Here is a 15,876-nt window from a genome sequence, read left to right as displayed (position 1 = left end):
TCCATGGCCTCATAAATGAAACCGATTGGCATGCTCTCTCCATCCACCATACGAAGAACCCTTACCAATGTTTCTGTCACCTGAAAAAAAATGAAACAAATTTTTAATTTTAAATGAAACCGATTGGCTTTAGCTCTTTTGGAGTATGCAGACTCCATCCAAGCATCAGACACAAACATTTGCTTAAGATGAGGAATGGCACCAAGAATGCTTTGCAAAGTGAGGAAGTGGCTAGCAAATTGAGTCACTCCAGGCCGCACAAGGTCCTTGGCATTTGTGTGTTTTCTCATCAAAGCAAGGACCCAAGTATGATTGTAGATGAATTTGGTGACATATTTTGCGTTTTCAACCATCCTTGTCACCCAACCAATCTTCCCAATGTCCTCTAACAACAAGTCCAAGCAATGTGCAGCACAAGGACTCCATTTAATTGTAGGATGCCTCTCCATAAGCATTCTACCTGTAGCTACATATGCGGCTGCGTTGTTTGTGATAATTTGGACAACATTCTCGACTCCAACTTCTTGGATCACCCCATCCAATATATTACACAAAGTTTTTGTATTTTTTATTTCATTTGAGGCATCAATAGACTTTAGGAATACCATTGCACCATTTGAAGCCACCAAGAAGTTGAGGAGAGTCCTATTCCGTCCATTTGTCCATCCATCCGATAAAATGCTGCATCCTTTTCTCCTCCAATATCTTTTTTGATCATCAACCAAAACTTGTGTATTTTTGACGGCTTACTCTAGCAATGGCCCATTGAAGTCTCTACCTATTAGGGACTTAAACCCCTTAGCTGCAACTGCAAATGCATTAACCAAACCTTCCCAATACGGATTGTTCGCCGCATTGAAAGGTAAATTAGTGTAATACCAAAATTTTGCTGCTGCTATCCTTGCTTGCTCATGCTTCTCTTTACTCCATCCCGTACCTTCAAGTGAAGGTTGTGCTCCTGGAACATTGCGTGGAACAAAGTAATTAGGGTTTGATCTAAGAGGAGTCTCACTAGCCTCACCCTCATTGTCACCAAAAGATGAAAGTGGTTGACTAAATTTGGGCTTCCGCAAGTGCGACCAAGGGGACCTGAAGTGGATAATGTGGGATTCGTTGCAGCTGCTATTGCTTCTTTCATTTTTTGCCTTTCTTCCTTTTGCATATCATACTCGGCAAGAAGGGCCTTCATCTCTCTAACAATCTCTGGAGTTGTTTTGTCACATTTCTATACACCTTGTCCAGGTATTTGTGTAAGGTGGTATTTTAATATATTGATTCCACTAGTCATCCATTTCTTACATTCGGTACAAGTGACCTCCCCCTTTCTGTTTCCCGGTATCCCATACTTCCATGCTTTGTCCTTTTCTCTTCTTGGATTTGGGGTTGCCATTGGAGTTGAACTTGTGATTGCTGTTTTAACGTGAAAAAATAAAAAAATCAGCAGGGTTTTGTGGAAAATCAACCAAAAAAATGATATGAATGATTTGAAAAAAATAGTATTTGAAAACAAGAAAAAAATATAAGGAAATAAGTTAGGAAGGGAAATAGGATTTTTTTTGGCAGCATATCCATTTGTTTTTCAAGATTTTTCTGATTTTCAAAACATGGAAATGAAAAAAAAAGAGAAGAAAAATCCTTACCTAGATTTCTTTTGTTGTTTTGATCTTGTTTCCTCTCCTTCTTGAAACCCTACAGACCTGTTTTGAGCAAATAAGAATGGCAAATGAGTGAAAGATTAATAAAAACCACTTTTTAACCGTGGCTGGGCATGCTTCTGGGCATCGCGAGTCTTCTTGTCAGACTCACGAGTCCCGACTTAAGACTTGCACGAGTCCTTGGCACAGATTCGTGAGTCTTGTGCTAGGACTCGTCTGGACTTGGCTCGCGAGTCCTTGTCGAGTCAACTCGGTCCGCCAACAGACTCGCAAGTCTTGGCGAGTCCGTGGCGAGTCCCACGAGTCTGCAAACTGTGGTAATAGTAAATGCATTCATAAGAAAAGAAGATATAACTATGGTCAGTATTAGAATGTATTAGAATATAATAATGATGTAACAAGGTGTATGTTTAAGTGTAGATTATTGAATAAAGTTGTTGTAGCTCTTAATGAGCCTCTCGTACTGCCTTCTAATATGGTAATCGTAATAGGGCATTTCTAATTCTATATAATGCTGCTCCTCTTTGTGGAGCAAGTCATTCTAGCGATTTTCTCTCATCTCATTTCAGATAATTGAGAAGGTATGGATCAATTTGTTGGTTGTTCCTTGGATATTGTATGAAATGCTAATAGTTTGGGCAATGAATTGGAAAGTCTAGATAGACAATTTCATGGATCAAAGTGACTAGATAGTTGAAAACCAATGAATACTGAAGAAAAGATTATTTATACCTCACACAAGGACAAGAAATAACTGTTTAAAAAATATTACAAGGACATAAACTAAAGCTCATACAAGTGCCAACCTCATTTATGGGGTTTCATCGCAAAGTCTAAATTAATGTGCAAGAAAATTGTGTATGACTTTCAATGTTTTATAATTTAAAATTTAAGAGAGGTCAAGCAGCTTGTTTGTCAGATCCCCTTCAAACAATTTTATACCATATTTCCTATTATTAAATCTCAGTAGATGTCTTGAACAAGACTGGCAGATGTCCTGAGAGATGCATTTATATAGAGAAGGATAAATAAGCGACATCATATTCCATATTGTCTGAAGGAAAATATTGATCTCTCTATATAGATAAGGTTGATAATGTTTTACTGAGCTCTTCGATTATGGAATTTTTTTAGAATGCCCCCAGTCTCTTGTTGATCTTGGTATGAAATCGTTTGCATTCAAAGTCAAATTTTCAAAATTAAAGGGCAAGCTTCATATTGAAAATCCTACATTGCTGTAGCTTTTGTATGTGATTCAATTTTGAAACTGAAGATTTCCTGTTTGATCCTGTTTCTTACATATATTTTCTCCTTTTTCTGTCACATGTAGTTGGAGGCTTGTGCGCATCCTTTCTTTGATGAGTTGCGTGATCCCAATTCTCGTTTGCCAAATGGTCAACCACTGCCATCCATTTTTGAATTTAAACCACAAGGCAAGTTGCTAAAACTGAAGATACTTTTCACATAAAATTTAAAAATATTCTGCAGTTAAATGCTCATAGCTTTTTTCATTCCATAAATTCTACAGAATTGCAGGGAGCCTCAACAGAGTTGATTCAGCGACTTATACCTGAGCATGCAAGGAAGCACAACACATGACTGTCAATGTAACCATATTATCTTACAAAAAATAATCGTGTTGATAGCTGGTGCAAAGGACTTGATGATTGTGGCTATTTCCCATTATCATTCAGAGCATCCTTTTGTGGGGACTAGTAAATGAGACCTTATTTGTCACAATTTATCACAGGATGAGACTATTTATTAGGATGTCCAGAACTACTAGCAGCACATATCTCAATGTTGAAACTTTGTTCTCATAGATAGTTAATATGTATGGATAGAAAACCTTTTTGTAACTTCTTATTCTCTCCATTGTAATATGAACTCCTTGCCATCTTCGCGTTATTCAGTTTTGAGTCCTGACAGGAGAGCTCCAAGCAGTATGTTGCTCTTACACGGGGGCATTCATATGAGGTATGATTATATTTTGGTAGGCAAACATCCCGCAGTGAAAGAGGTGGAATGCACGTAAGCATTATGTCAGGAATAGGGCCAGATCAAATGCCCAAGGATTTATACCAGTGAAGGTAACAGTTTATTTTACGCAAGTGCTTTCTTGGGAGAAGGCTATTAAATCTTTACTTCTGATGGACCGTGATTGGTGTATATTTAGAATGGATTCATGTGGGTGAAATCGTAATACTAGCCTGATGCCTGAAAATTAACGAACTTTTCTTTTCAAGTAAATTTGGCTTTGGTGATGTCAGTTTATTGACAGGATTAAGGAGTGAAATTTGAATATCTTGGTTTTTTGTAATTGAACGGATATTTTATTTTGGTTATTTCTTAGTTTACGAAATTGCTTTCCTATCTGTTATAATGGAACCCTGTTCGATGTTTCTAGTGGTCATAACTAGTAATCTGATTGCTTTTGTCTTATTCGAGAGTATTTGTTTCAATTGTGTTTTAAGTCTTTAGAAGAAAACTGTTTATTGTAATTTTTCACTTTTTAAACTTCATAAAAGACTGACTTCTATACTTATTTTTTTCCCTACATACTCTTGGTTGTTCATTTTAAGGTGATTATTTGACTGTCATTCGGAGATTTATCACGCATCAAGATTTCATGTTTAATTATTATAACATATTAGGGAGCTATATCCGTAGGGGTTCATGTGTTGGTTGTGTAATGTGCACGCAGATCAATTTAAAAAAAATGCCAGTCAGATGCTTACAGAATTTTTTTATTTAGGAACCATTCAAATTATGGTGGATTGATGGGCTAGTTTTTGTTAATCGGCCTTCTAAATATTGTCAATTGACAATTTCTTCACAAATATATTATTCAATATTTAATGTTAGATCCGCCAATTTCTGCAACTGTTAATAGGACCAATCTTTGGTTTCCTCCCATATGTTAGGCCACAACGGTTGTATTTTTATTATCCAAGTGGTAAGATTTGGCAACGATTATACAATCATTATATATTTGGCATTTTGAACCAAGGTGTCTTGAAGAAATGGAATTTTAGAAACAAATGCTGAATGGGAATCATAGATCTCATTTATTTATTTTTTAATACGAAGGAGGTATTATGGGGCTTTCTCCCATTAATTAAATATCAAAGTCCCAAAATAACAAGAAAATCTCATTAATAGGGTGAACCGTTCATAGATTTCCAAATGATGAATGTGGGAGGTGTTGATGTGTGTTTTGTGACACCTTACAACACAGAATAAAGTATCGAGTACTCTATCCTCTCTTGAACAAAGAAACTTCAAATGCTAAACAAAGTGTTCAATCAAAGCAACTCCAAGGTTTACAATGCGAACTATGCGACTTAGTTGCTTGGCATAGACTCAGTGAATTTGATGTGATTTTGTTGGAATCACAAGGGGACTTATGCTTTGCTTGAACTCTCGCTGTGACTAACTTGCTTGGAAAATAACAGCAAAAAAGATGAGGGTTTAGAAAGACTATGCTACTCCTAAGATCAACAATGATGATGAATTTTACTTGAATATACAAACTCCCTCAAACCAAGATTTGTTTCGCCAAGACGACAACCACCATGCAAACTTGATGCAATTTTCTAAGGAAATGCAAGATTGTCACGTTGCAATTATATCATCCAAATACCCAATGTTGGCACAACTTGAACAAGTATCCACAATTGAACTTAGCACAATGATTAGGCTCAGGGTAGTTTACATTGTAGCTTACAATCAACCAACAAAAAAAAAGTATGAACCAAGGAATTCATCACAATATCTTCATAAGCACCCACTATAATCAATGAACCAAGTAACAAGAAACCATGCAAATGTGGAAACAACACAAAGATCCACAATAACTTCAATGAAATCAAATATTTATTTCCATGAGTCATGGCAACAATTCCTCCTTTCATCCTCTACTTTTACCTCTAACAGTTAATAGTCTAATTTTAAACTATTAATTATTAAACTTTCCAAATGAAAAGGCTAGGCCTATTATAGAGATCCTTGTTACAATTCAAGGGTCAAGATTTATTCTCAAATCAATGGCCAAGATTTTACAATAAAACTTTAATAAAGGTTTGTTACAACTAACTCCTTCTCTAGCCAATGAAATAATTTCATCACACAGGACACATGTCCTTTTGAATTCTAAATAATGAGAAATGCGGTTAGGTATGCTAAAAAACTTTGATGCAACACCATGTGTCACCTTCTCCATCCTTGAATGGGTTAGATTCAATGAACTTGGACGGGTTGATGTGGCACTACCTAAGTGATTGATTATGACTAGGCACCAACTTGTCTTGCCTTGTAGATCATCATGGAGAAATGTTTGTGCTTGAGCAATATTTCTTGATTCTCAACATTATCTAGTTGGGTATGATGAAGATGGGGCATATTCCTAAATTGTACCATCAAAGTGATCAAGCATCCTAGCTTTGATTAACTCTTCTGAAATTGTCTAGCTTAATCATATTTGCACTTCAATCCATTGACTTGGGAATCTTGACCTTAGGTTGTACTTCATCCTAATGATGCTTGACCTTGTAATGCCTATGCTTGATATAGAACTTGACCTTATGTTGAATGCAACCTCATGACCTTCCTTGTCTTCGAATTGAACCTTAATCATCCTTGTGCATGATTTAGGGGGTTGTAGCTTCACGTTGCGAAGTTTTTAATTTTTATTGTATTAACAATTGCTTAATTCAAGATTATCAAATTTCTTCATCTTCAAGGTGATATCTTAAACTTGTGGGTAAGTGCACCAAGATGGTGAACAAAAAGGGGGGTATAAGTGGCCACTTTTTTCTTCTTCTGAAAACAGGTAAACCTGAACTTCAAAGAGATATTCGAAGGTCACACATTCAAAACTAGGAGTTGAGAAAAGAATAAGGATTTTAGTACTCTGAATCTAGTTTCTAAACTACTAAAGTTTTTAAAAATTGGATAAGATTAAGAAGGTCAAACCTCTCTTGCACGAAAAATTGTTCTTGATTTTTTTCTAAAAAACACAACATAGCTGTTTTTGTGCATTGCACAAAATATATAATTAGATTTAGTATTTTGCAAAACCCTTTGGTAGGATGATAGGTAAGATTGAAATCTAAAAGTTGTGTATTTTTTTGTAATTTTTCGTTGAGTATTTTTTTTTAATGATTTTTTGAAGTGACTGCATCTTGAAAATTTGGTACATGTTCGTGCGCTGGGCATAACTTGCATCAAAATAATTGAACTTGAAAACTTAAAAAAAAAAAATTGTATAGAATTTAGTGTCGAACAATTAACATGTAATTTATTTTGAATTTGGTCAAGTATATCAAAAGTTATTAAAAGAATGGTAGATGTATGTCTGTGAGGATTGCTAAGGCACTGGTAAAGAAAATTAAAGTTTACTATGTTAATGCTGTCTAAAAATAGAAAAAATTATATGGTCAGAAAGATGAGAAGACGTGTGAAATTATGGTGGTAATTTTAGAGATACCCAGTTGATCATTTGTAAACCTGATGATGATGAAGTTGAAAAATCATGTTGGAAGATGAAAAAACGTGTAAAGAGACAAAAATGGAGGGAAAATGAGCTTGCAAACCTTAGGGTCGTTTTCCAACCCTCTTACCAAGCCAAAACCCGCACAGGTTCTGATGTGCAAGATAACTTGCTCAGGTTTTGAAAAAAAAAGGACCATTCATAGTTCTACATAACCCGTACGGGTTATGTAGAACTAAAATCATCATTTTGAGTTTCACAAAACCCATATGGGTTATGAAAAACATCATTTTGAGTTTCACAAAACTCGTACGGGTTATGAAAAACCATTATTTTGATTTTCACAAAACTAGTATGGGTTATGAAAAACATCATTTTGAATTTCACAAAACCCGTATGAGTTATGAAAACATCAAAATGTATGCTTGTAAACTTAGCATATACTATACATATGTATAGACATACATATATAATGTGTTTGTATGTATATATGCATATCTATAGTTATATATACATATATTTATATAGATATATGTATATATGTTTGTATACATGCACGTCTCTCTTCTTTTCCTCTCTCGTCTTCCTTCCACCATCATCGTCTCTATCTATTCTGAGCCCTAATTATCCTTCTTGAGTTCTATCTCATCTCTCTGTCCCTCACACTTCTCTCTCTCTCTCTCTCTCTCTCTCCCTCCCTCTCTCTCTCTCTCTCTCCCTCCCTCCCCCTCTCCTTATCATATTCTCTCCCTCTTCTTATTCCCTATTCTCTATCTTACCCCCTCTCCCCCTACTCTCTCTCTAACTGCCTTTCTCACCCCCCCTCTCTCTCAATCCTATTCTCACCCTCTCTCTCTCTCTCTCTCTCTCTCTCTCTCTCTCTCTCTCTCTCTCCTTCTCTCTCTCTCTCTCTCCTTCTCTCTCTCTCTCTAACGCTCTCTCCCTCCTCCTCTCTCTCTCTCTCTCTCTCTCTCCCTCTCTCCCTTCTCTTTCTTTCCCTATCTCTCTCCCTCTCTTCCTATCCCCTTCTCTCTGTCTCTAATTCTCCCTCCCCCTCTCCTTATCCTATTCTATCTTTATCTTCCTACCCCCTCCCCCCCCCCCCCTCTCTCTCTCTCAATCCTATTCTCACCCTCTCTCCCTTCTCTTTATTTCCCTATCTCTCTCCCTCTCTTCCTATCCCCTTCTCTCTTTGTTTCTAACTCTCTCTCCCTTCTCTTTATTTCCCTATCTCTCTCTCCCTCTCTTCCTATCCCCTTTTCTCTTTGTCTCTAACTCTCTTCCCCTCCCCCTCTCCTTATCCTATTCTATCCCTCTCTTCCTACCCCCACCCTCTCTCTCTCTCTCTCTCTCTCTCTCTCTCTCTCTCTCTCTCTCTCTCTCTCTCTCTCCCTTCTCTCTCTTTCAGATTGTCTTATTTCTCATTTTGAATCTTCGTTATGTAGCTAAAGTTTTTTCTTCTTCGAATACTGTTGCAGGTGCATTTGCTTGTGTTTTCAGGTGCTAGAAACGACACTTTGCAATGGATACTCCCATTCGGCTTCTCTCATCCAAGAGAGAGATGACTTTTTTAGGGGAAATCAAGGAAAACAGGATGAGGGAAGTCCTCAACGAACCATATTTTGTAATCTCCAGAGCAGTAAAACAAATTTTAGGAGATCATTTTATGAGAACAAACCACAATTATAGGGTAAACATGGAAATCCCAGTTGTATTTGTTGCTACTCTCCTTCACCATGGTTTGCCAAAAGACAAAACAAAGAAGATTTGTAGAAAGGCATTTAAGGCGGATTTACTTAGTGGACTGCGTAATGTTTTGCAGAACATTGATGAAAAATTGACCATTCGTCAATTGATTTCAATGTAACAATTAGAAATGGGAAACCTCCTCCTAGGTTTCCCATTTTATACTTTGAGGATGAGAAAATATTTAAAGCAAGAGATTTTATGATAAAAGGAAGTGCAAATTTCCTCTGGGCTATCTTCAAGTTGACAAAATCCCTTGACAAAAATTGGATAAGAAAGTACTTGGGGTTTCATGGATTGACAAATTTAGCCTCAGAAGAGTGGAAGATTGGGAAGTTGAACTGAATGAAGTTTTTGCTCGTGGAGGCCCTGGACAATCAGAAAAGATAGATTGCTTTCCTAAACCTCTTGCAATTGTTTGGGGTATGAGAATACCGACGATTGTCCACTGGGTGGACACTTCAATTATCTTTGCCTCTGCCTCTGCTTTTGCTTCGACCTTGTCTGCCTTTGCTCCTTCATCTTCAGGGTTATGAATTTTTAGTAGTCGTGGTCGGGTGGCTTTAATTTTGCAGCAAGTTATGATCAGGTTAGGTCTTCCAATTTTATTCCTTTTTAGTACTGGTAGACTTAATTTTTTGGCCAGCTGTTAATTTTTTTGGATAACTTATGGATAACTTTTGGTTTACGTCCAAGTAGATCTATGGGCAGAATTTTGTATATTTTTATCAAGGACATATTTTCATAAACAGTTCCAAACTTTTATTATGTATTTATATTATAGCTAATACAATATTTTCGGCCTTGACCCTTTGTTGATAAAAAAAACACTCACAAAGAAAATAGGAACCAAATTAATATTAATGAATGTATATATTAAGTTTTAAATATAAGTGCAACAAATGAAATGGAAGTTTCAAAAATGTTCCCACCTGGTGCTCCCATCCGCTCCCTTGCATCTGCTCTCCCCGACGGTAACTCGGATCCTGTCATTGCACTTGATTGTGTAGGAGTCACCTCGGCGTTGGTGGCTACTGAGGGCCCTGGCCCCGACTCTGTTCGGGTGTTGCGGGATCCATCTAATGCCTCTATTTTACACAAAGGGGGAGGTAGGGGGTTTATCCCTGTCTCCTATGCTGCCTCTGTCAATGTAAAAAAGGATACCGATTGGGAAATAGAGAACAATGTGAAGGTTTTTATGGAGCATAGTGCTATCTATAGATTCAGGGGTATTTGGCCTAGCCTCCTAGAGCTACATAAATGGATCTCTCAACACTGGGAGCCTCTCATTGCTGGTACAGTTCACATATACCTATGGCTAAAGGTTTCTTTGTTGCTAAATTTGAGAATGCTAAGGATAGAAGAAAAAATATGTGTGAAAGATTTTTATATTAGAAAGATAATATGCTGCTTTTGGCCAAACCCTGGCACTCTGATTTTAACCCCCTTTTTGAGAAGTTCAACAAAATTCCGGTTTGGGTTCGACTTCCTTACCTTCTGGTGCAGGAGCACCTAGGCCTCATTTTTAACACAGGTTTGAGAGTAAGTTTGATTTTCATTAGCTTTGAGTGGGAATGGTTGTTTAAGTTGTTTTTGTGTTGCTTTAAGTTGTTTGGATGAGTTTTGAACTCATTATGTGGTTTTGATTTCCTGTTTTCATCTTTTGCTCAAAATTGCCAGTTTTGGAGTTGCCTGGCAAAATGTTGTAAAAAGTGAGTTTTTAATGTGATTTTGTTTTGAAAAGGTCTAGGCATGTTTTTTGTTTGGTTTTTAGGTGTGAGAAGTGTTCTTAGGTGTTTTGTGGGTTTTGAGTTCAACCTTACACCTTCTAGGCATAAAAGTTGTCATTTTAGGCATCCAAAATGTCAAATTTAGTGTGCTTGGGCATGTACCTATCCGTACAGGAGGTTAACCAACCTGGAATGGTATTTATTCTCTTGTTGGAACTATTGTAAGGGTTGTTCAATCGGAGTTTTTAATGATTATGAAAGTTTACACTCATTTTACCTTGTTTTTTCCCTAGTTTCTAACTTGGTGTGAGCACCAGTCCGTACACTTGCTGTACTTTTCCGTACTGTTCTTGCATTTTCAGTTTCTATTATGTTTTCTTAGACTTCTCCCTTTGGTAGCATTAAATTTGATTAAGTTTTGAAGTTGTAGCAAAATTGGTTTGATTTCACAGTTTCACTACCTAGTCTAGGAATTTGGGCAAGAATGCTTGACCAACTTGGTTTCTTGGAGTCCTAAAGTGTTCATGGCTTCTCAAGAACCAGTTGGTCAATTTGTAAATTATGTAAATATGTGGTTTGGTTTCAAGAGTGCAGGTACAAGGTGTTTTGTGGCCATGGAGCCCTAGGCAAGTATGCCATTTGGCTAGGGTCTTGCATAAATTTGATGCTTTTCTCTCCCATAGCAATTGCATTCTTTTGGTGAACAGTCCTATGTGATGTCCAAGTGATGTGTGCAAGCAAAGAGACTTCCTAAGTTTGGAAGAGGAAGGTTTTATGTTTCAGTTTTATGAATTGTAAACCAAAATAGTGAGTTACTGTTTGGTAGTAGTTTTCTTTCCTAGTTTGCTCTCCACCATTCATTGGTGTGTGAAAACCTCTATCTATACTTTGTTTGATTGTAAACAAGAGCAAAGAGAGGTGTAAGCCCTTCTCATGGGTAATGTAAAAGCCAAGATCAAACAATGATCTCCTTAGGCAAAATGAAAAAAACGCCCAGCAGGCTGTCACAGTCAAGTATGACTAATTTTTGCATATTTGTTGAAGTTGTATATGGATTTCTCCTCTCCAAATTGCAGGTATGAAGGACTTCATGTATGAAGAAGGTAGAGCATTGCTAATAAAGCACAAACAAACCTTCAAATAAGAGTTTTAACATTGCAAAGTGCAGGTCCAAAATGGGAAAACAGTGAAAAGAGAAAAGTGCAGTCCTAATTAGTTTGACAGTGAACTATTTGCTATTTGTAATTGCCTAATGCCCTTTGTGTAGGGAAAAGTGGATTCCTTCTTGTCTCTAATGTTGGCTATGTTCATATGCTTCAGTTGTAATTGGAATTTTGCAAAATTGTGCTTGTAGAAGGCAAAAAGTGAAAAGTTGTCAAATATTGCATTTCCCTTTTGTGCATATTATGAAAATCTTGTTCTTCACTTTGTGAGGTTTAAACCTTTTTGTTTATGGTCTTGTTAGCCAACAACAAGGCAGAATTAGGTGTCCTTGAGTCATTTGGAGGATCCCAAGTTGGAAATGTGGTTTTTGCCAACAAGTCGTACCAAAACCCTCTTTTTATGCCCATTTTTGGGACAGTCACGGAGAAGGCTTTAGGGACCCCTAAACTTGATAAATCTGCAAGAACCCCCAAAAGGGTATCCAAATATGTGATGCTTTCAGTTGGAAGTCCATCGCTTGAGCAGGGTGAGCACAAAACCCCAAAAGGAGGGCTAATTGCTTGTAGCCTTTTTAGGCCTTAAAATTGAGTTTTGGTCAAATCGGGTACACAAATGGTGAATGAAAAGCACAAAAGACATCAATGCTAGTTGAAACAAGTTGTCCTCACATGAATTTGACACCTTTGAGGGGTAGACTCCAAAAACTTAGTTTTAGCACTTGAGGAGGACTTCTACATCTCAAAACGTAGAAGACAAAAGACACCATTGGGAGCAAAAACCTAGTATCAATGTGTAAACCAGCAAAAGGAGACCTTGTGCAGTCAGGGAGCAGGTTAGGGACAGAGGAATGAAAGCTAAGAGGATGAATAAGGAGATAGTTTATGAAGCCAGAGTGGTTATGGGGTTGAAGCCCTTGAGCAACCAAAAATTCTTGTCTTAGGGAGGTGGATCAAGAGGAAGTTTCAGGTTGTCTATGAACCTTTGCACTCTAATTACAACAACAATACCTTGAAATTAGTAAGGACCTATACTTAGTGAACATACAAGTCAATTGAGCATTCCACTTGCACCACCTCCCTATCACCTTCCTATCCATTTGTGGATTGATTCTCTCTTTGAGGAAATAGGTGATGCTATTGGGAATTTTATTATGGTGGATAATGAATCCTTTGAGATTTATCATACTATTTTTGCTCGCATTCTGGTGGAGCTAGATGTGTCTAATGGACTACCAGCTGAGATTGTCATTAATTCCTCTTTTGGCTGCTGGGTCCAATCTTTGGATTACAAAGGTATTCCCTTCAGTTGTTGTAGATGCTTTAAAACCGGCTATGCGGCTGGGAATTGTGGGCTAGAGAAGAAAAATCTAGTGGCTTCATGGTGGTCAAGGGCCTTATATCAGCATTATACGATCGTAAAGAAATCTTTGGACTCTTCTATAGAGTCTTAGGATGCTACGGTTTCTACTATGGCTGGTTCAAATTCTTTTATGGTGAAGAAAGATTCTTCGGATGCCACAAAGGATGCTTTTGTGATTAAAGATGTTGTGATACAGGATGCTGCTGTCTCTTCTACTGAAAATGGTTTGCTGTCTCTTACCTCGCCGACTGCTTCACCGTGTGTTGATACAACTATTGCTCCATCTGCTAGATGTGGTCCTGTGTCAGCAATGGTTGTTGCTCCCTTTACTGATGCTCTTTCTCTCAATCCAGATAGATCGGTGCTGGGCTCTTCAGATTGGTTTGTTGTGGCAGCTAAAGTTGAAGAAGGATGGATTATTGTAAAGGGGAAGCATTCAAAGACGTCCAAGCCTTCTTTTGATATGAATCTTCGTTCCCACAAGGCCAATTGTAAATCTTCAGGGCCCTTGTGATTGGTTGTTTGGGCTTGTTTTTCTGGCCCTGTCTTTGGTTGGGTTGCCTGCTATCTTTTGGGGTAGACTCTGTTTTTTGGTTGTGCCTCTCTCCTCTTGGTTGAGCGGTCTAGTTCTAACCCTCATTTGATTTGTAAACGGTTTCGGGTCCCTACAAAACCTGTTTTTCATGTAATAAAAAACAAATGAAATGGAAATGTAAAAAGAAATAATAAGAAGATATATCAAAAAATAAAAGTATAAAGTGTATACATGAATGAAACCAAATAATTAAAAGAAAATAATAAATAAAATCTAAACCATAATAATGTAATTAAATGTAAATCAAAGAATAGCAATAAACAAATAAAAGAATAATGCAAAAGACTATGGGGTGAATCAAGTGTCACTAGATTATCAAAACTTTTAAGCATTTAAAACTTTACTATCGGAACACATAAGATCAATACTGGAATACATAAACCAATTACCGAAATTATAGATATACCAATTAAGCACAACCAACAATTAGAGAATAGTTACCATCCACATGACACCAAGATTTGTACGTGGAAAACTTGGTAAAGGGAAAAACCATGGTGGGAAGCCTATCCATAGTCAGATAATACTTCTATAGTAAGTATGTGATTACAAATTGAGGGGCCTGCACTTGCAGGAAGGCCAACAACCTAGAGCACATTGCTCATTACAAAAGGAGTCTCACTGACTACATAAGAAATCCAGACTACAATCCAAAAGGAAGAATGAACTGCAATAATAGCATCTCCTATGCTTGAATACAATTCCGATTAAGCTCAATACCAGAGGTCTTAAACCTCTTGCATAAACCCAACTCGATCACCTATGATCAACCAAATCCTCTGCATGAATGATTATTACATTATTCGCTTGCATCCTATGATCTACAATGAGATCATACACATATATATACAAACCGTAGACTTTAAACAATTAGGTCAGCTGCCTAGACAATAAAACCTATTACATAATTATAAAACATGTCGTCCTGAGGCCAAACAAATATCATCCAACCCATAAGTCATCCTGGAAACACATCGAGAAGTCCCAACAACACGTTACATTAAGTTGGTCCATAACCTAGATAGCACCAGACCCAATTTAGGTCCACACACACTAAAGCAATGATCTCAATCAGTCAAGGCTCGAACACGATCATCATCAACATCTCGAATCCCTTCTAGAAGCTGCACCGACACCACTTAAGCATAATATCAAAAGATCTTCAGCAAAACTCTGCCGGTGAAACCCTCATAAGATCAATAAACCAGGCTTACCAGCATATAAGATAGCATCCGGTCACCAAATCAATACCAACTGATTGAACATATATCTGAATAACATGAATAGCAGATCTAAGCCAATTCCATAAGCCAAAACATACCACAGTATACCAGATCAACATGATTTTACCAACTAGAAACCAATCATCCTACTGGGACCAAAAGGATACCGGTAAACAACCAAAACAGCTAGTGTTGACATCAATGACAAAACATCAATGCAACACATAATCAATTCCTCCAAATTTCCAACATAATATTAAATATAATAAAAGAAAAACACAAGAAAAACAAAAAAGAAATAAGAAATGAATAAATACAAGTAAAGATTAAAAGACACATAGAATAAAGACATATAAAAGAAAGAAAACTTATAGTCATATATATATATATAAGAAAAGAATGAGAAAAATGAAATATCAAAAGACAACCAAGAAACAATTATATAAAAAAAGGAACATCGAAAAGGGAACAAAACCAAAAAAGAAAAGTAAGGGAAGAAGGTAATAGATAAGGGAACAAAACCAAAAAAGAAAAGTAAGGGAAGAAGGTAATAGAAGGTAATTAAATTGAATAAATTAAATAAAAGCAAAAAAAAGGATGGACAACACTGACAAAAAGGAAAGGAAAAGGCAAGGGAAGGAAGGTGGGACAAGAAATAAGAGCCCAACGAGAGAGGCACTAGAGGGTGGGAGATCTCGGTTTCCTAAGAAGATTTAACAGAGGATGCCAAGTGGAACTTAAATTCCAACCATTATCCCGATTTAGGTTCGAGGGGTGATTGTGGATGACAATGTCTTCTTTGAGCTTCCTCCTAAAGAAGTTGTCTTCTTTGGCTAAGATTTGGGTATCTTCTACGGGGATGTGATGTTTAGTTTTAGAGGAATGTTCAGCTAGGGTAGAATTTAGGTTCTTA

At 37.0% G+C, this 15,876-nt stretch overlaps 1 protein-coding gene across 1 annotated transcript in view; it reads left to right on the top strand.

Annotated features, from left to right (window-relative positions):
* The window catches only part of LOC131061352 (shaggy-related protein kinase epsilon), a 97,112-nt gene extending 93,137 nt beyond the window's left edge, over nt 1–3,975 (top strand). Inside the window, exons 12-13 of the mRNA XM_057995001.1 lie at nt 2,986–3,088; nt 3,184–3,975. Coding sequence (XP_057850984.1) covers nt 2,986–3,088; nt 3,184–3,254 — 174 coding nt within the window. The 3' untranslated portion in view covers nt 3,255–3,975. The remainder of the gene's footprint in view (nt 1–2,985; nt 3,089–3,183) is intronic.
* Nucleotides 3,976–15,876: the final 11,901 nt, after the last annotated feature.

This window comes from Cryptomeria japonica, chromosome 11, assembly GCF_030272615.1.
Source record: "Cryptomeria japonica chromosome 11, Sugi_1.0, whole genome shotgun sequence".
NCBI classification, from domain to species: domain Eukaryota; kingdom Viridiplantae; phylum Streptophyta; class Pinopsida; order Cupressales; family Cupressaceae; genus Cryptomeria; species Cryptomeria japonica.
This window is presented reverse-complemented; position numbering and strand designations above follow the sequence as displayed.